The 3,863-nt window shown below is 37.0% G+C and overlaps 1 protein-coding gene across 1 annotated transcript in view; it reads left to right on the forward strand.

Annotated features, from left to right (window-relative positions):
• Positions 1-2,255, forward strand: part of LOC127751441 (uncharacterized) — a 4,206-nt gene extending 1,951 nt beyond the window's left edge. Inside the window, exons 2-3 of the mRNA XM_052275014.1 lie at positions 764-993; positions 1,066-2,255. Of these exons, the coding sequence (XP_052130974.1) occupies positions 764-993; positions 1,066-2,255 (1,420 nt within the window). The remainder of the gene's footprint in view (positions 1-763; positions 994-1,065) is intronic.
• Positions 2,256-3,863: the final 1,608 nt, after the last annotated feature.

Here is a 3,863-nt window from a genome sequence, read left to right on the forward strand (position 1 = left end):
GGAGAGGGTTCGGACAAAGACCATCGTGCTCGGCATCGAAAATACTTTCAGAAAAACCACCGACGAGATTTCCGATTTTTTTTTGGCCCAGGCTAAGATATAGCGCTTCAAAGTTTTAGATTTACATTGCGCCTTATGGGCGGCTGAATTTTCAGACCAGAATTACTTTTGAACTAATTAACATATCAAAATGCGGGTTTTGCTGATCGATAGCCCTTGGTTTCCTCTATCCGACGCACCTTATAACTCGAAATTTTCAAAAAACATAGTTACGACGCTATACGGCGGCCTGCTGAACTCCGTGTTTGTACCAAGCCCCCGGGAACTGCGTGTTTATACGGAGCCACCACGAATTCCGTGTGTATAGGTTTCAAGTGTCGAAATGTCTTTATAAATTTGCCATGAATATTTTCAATTAAAACAGTTTTTTTTTATGTTTAGAAACACGTTGTCAAAACAACGTTGTTAAACAAAGATTTGGGGGTGCAAGTGTGACCTTAACAAAAAAAAAAAAAAAATAATTATGAAATAATTTTATATTTTTGATCAAGTGTGCTGTAAATGACACACAAATGCCAAAATGAATTTATAATAACAGCAATAAATAAGGATTCATTTTGGATAAAGTGTGCCAGTAAGAAACGAGCCACTCCCGTTGGTATGATAAAGTGCACTTTTATTTTTATGCCATTTAAAAAAAAATTATCCCATTATTTAAAGTTTTTGCGCACATTTAATGTGTTATTACCAATAAATTTTTCAGCGAGTGGGTTAGTAGTTCTGGAAATGTAGATCTGCTGAAAAAACCATCAGCAGATTTACACAGACAAAACTTTTTATGCGCCAAGCATCTTGAGGATGATCAGTTTACCAATAAGAGGAGGAATCGGTTAAAACCTAAAGCTGTGCCAACCATAAACTTTGACAGACTCCCAATATCTGATCTGTTGATGATTGATTTTCCTGTTGTAGGAAATGCAGATTTAGCATCAGGTAAAAATGTTTGTTTTGTGTAATAATGCTGCATTTTTTTATGAGACTAATATTTTTTTATTTGTTTTTTAGTCATGTTTACAGAAGAAAATGAATCTGATGGTTCAGTTGAAAAATTAGATTTATACCAAAAATTATTTAATGAAATTATGTTTTCTTTTGAATGGGAAACTTGTAACAGATGCCATGCTAAGTTTTATAAAAAGAAGGACAGTAAACAGACATGTGTTTATACAAAGAAAACATGTGAGAAATTCTCTGAGTTACATCTGGATGATATACCAGAAGAATTGCAAGATTTGACCTTTATAGAGGAACAGCTAATAGCAAAAGTTCATCCAATTGTGTCTGTTATTAAGTTAAAGAGTCATCAACTGGGTTATCAGGGAAATGTCATAAATTTTCCGCAGGACGTTAAAGGATTTGCTCGACAATTACCCCATAGACTAGATGAATTGTCTTGTGTCCTGACTGTAAGAGCATCCAAGAATTTAAACCCAGTTGATTTCCAAGTGAGATCATCTAAAGTTAAAAATGCTTTGCAATGGCCTAAGAATAATAACACATTTTATTATGATGTTGTAATTTCTGAAGATAATATAGACATATTGCCAGAATACAGCAATGTGTTTGAGCTATTGAATGGGTTTGATTTGAATGAAGCTGAATCAGATGATTCAGTTGAATCTGCTACATCTCAAGAAAATGTAATGGCTAAGGAGTTTGAGGAAGATATTTATGAATCTGGTAGCCCAATTATGGCTAAAGCTACTGGTTCTGATCAAGTGGTATCTTTACTATCTTGGCCCACAATTAGTAGTGAGCCTATCAATGAATTTAAAGATGACACCTATATAGCCAAAGCTTTTCCTTGCTTATTTCCAAAAGGAAATAGAATCATGAGCAAAGGGACAAACCAGTTAGCAAGTTCGTTAAACTATTTTAAACATCTAATGCGTTACAAGGATGATAGATTTTCAAAGCACAATCGTTTTAGATATTTTGCTTTAAACAGTTTTATGCGATGGTCAGCATTAAGAAATGGTAATTTATTTGTAAGATCTCGACCAGAATTTGAAAACATGACATTGGACCAATTGAAGCAAGAACTGCAGAGAGATCCTTCCTTGATTAAAAAATTAATTTATAGAAATTCAAGCATATCTGGTAGCAAGTCATATTGGTTTGCCAGAGGTAAGGAGCTTCTAAGCATGGTGGAACAAATAGGTCTTCCAACCCATTGGCCCATTGGTTTTGATTAGTGCACTGAAAGGCGAAAGAAATCATAGGCGGGGCAGAATGTACGCCCATGCCAGTAACTCCAGGGTTAATTTTGCTCTTTCAGTTGCGATTAAATTTCAGCTCTATTAGTGTGAAAGACTAATGCGTAACGACATCTTTACGAACGTCCCTGAAACTTCAAAAGTATATAGTACTCAGATAGAATTCGTAGAAAACGGTAATGTGATTGCCGCGACTTTGAATTTAAATCCCACTGACAACATATCCACTGTTAAATCTGCTAAAGTGGCAGGCACGCTTTACACATTAGGATCTGTGGTTCTTACTAGAATTGGTGACTTGCTGCCTACTTTTGGCAAAATTTCTAGTATCATTCTCCATGATAACAATGTATATTTTGTCCTGTTGACTACATTAATCATATTTGTGCCTTTGAAACAGAAGCTACTTGTGAAGTGTTATGCATTGCCCAGAATAATTTGTTATATTTTGCACCTCTCTGGCAGAGGAAAATTGGTAGTATTTTGACTGTATCATTAAAACATAGTCTGTAATTTTGTTGTATTTGTATTTTTTGTATCTTATTTGTACCTTGTATCTTATTTGTTTAATTGTGCATGTTATTGTATCTGCACTTGTAATGGCTTAACACTAACAATAAAAACAATACTTTTTTCCTAATCTGTGGTTTTTTAATGGATTCATATAATTATTACTTTGACAACATATCTGACAAATTGGCTACTTGGGAAAAACTCAAGGAGCGGAGGAATAGGAGGCGGATATGGCCAACCTCGGTACCTATAACACGTAGAGTCTCACATTACCACATGCATAGCCATAATATATTATAAAAGAGTGCTACTTTAGACTCAGTGTTCAAACTCAAAAAAAAGGTCACAATGACAATTACGTGAAGACTGTGTGTTTTGATAATATCACGAAAGAGAGAACATGGTTACTTAAAGTACCACTCAGCCCTGAGAATGTTTTGCTCTCAAATATAAGAAGAACATGTTCTCAATCCTGAAGTTTGAAGAGAAATCAGTAGATCGCTGGCAAGACCAGCGAAAAGCCAAACTTGAGAGTTTTTCACTCTTCTACGGAGTGCAATGTTCATGAACCGAGATCAGAAGTCAAGAAAAATAGCGGCAGCTAAGAGCAGAATGCACTCCACATTGCCCAAGAACATTTTACACTCAACTCGAGCGCTGTCTGCTCTTGTCATATTTGAGTGCATTTTGTTCTTACACCGAGACCAATGTTCTCCGACCGAGAACTGGCTTTTCTGGGTGTACACTTGGGGAACCACCCGCCAAGACGTCTAGGCTGCAGGTAGAAGCGCAGATACCTCATTACCCCTGCACTTGTATTAAAACAATTAATTTCATCACATTCTTTTCCAGGACTCAACCTCAAGAGTGATGTTTAAGCCCAAATCTTGAGGCGCCCCGGTTCCCTGCGGTTCCCTGCTTAGCATTACTTAAATCTATGATCTCTGGTTTTCGCCAGGCCGATATGGTGGGTGTCACCTTAGACGGTGCAACCCCCACCTTGGGTGACACCTTGGACGGTGCGCCCCCCGCCTTGGACGGCGGGACCTGTGCCTTGTGCAGGGAGGATTTATT

The sequence above is a fragment of the Frankliniella occidentalis genome, unplaced genomic scaffold (genome assembly GCF_000697945.3).
Source record: "Frankliniella occidentalis isolate FOCC.00 unplaced genomic scaffold, Focc_3.1 Scaffold492, whole genome shotgun sequence".
Taxonomy (NCBI): domain Eukaryota; kingdom Metazoa; phylum Arthropoda; class Insecta; order Thysanoptera; family Thripidae; genus Frankliniella; species Frankliniella occidentalis.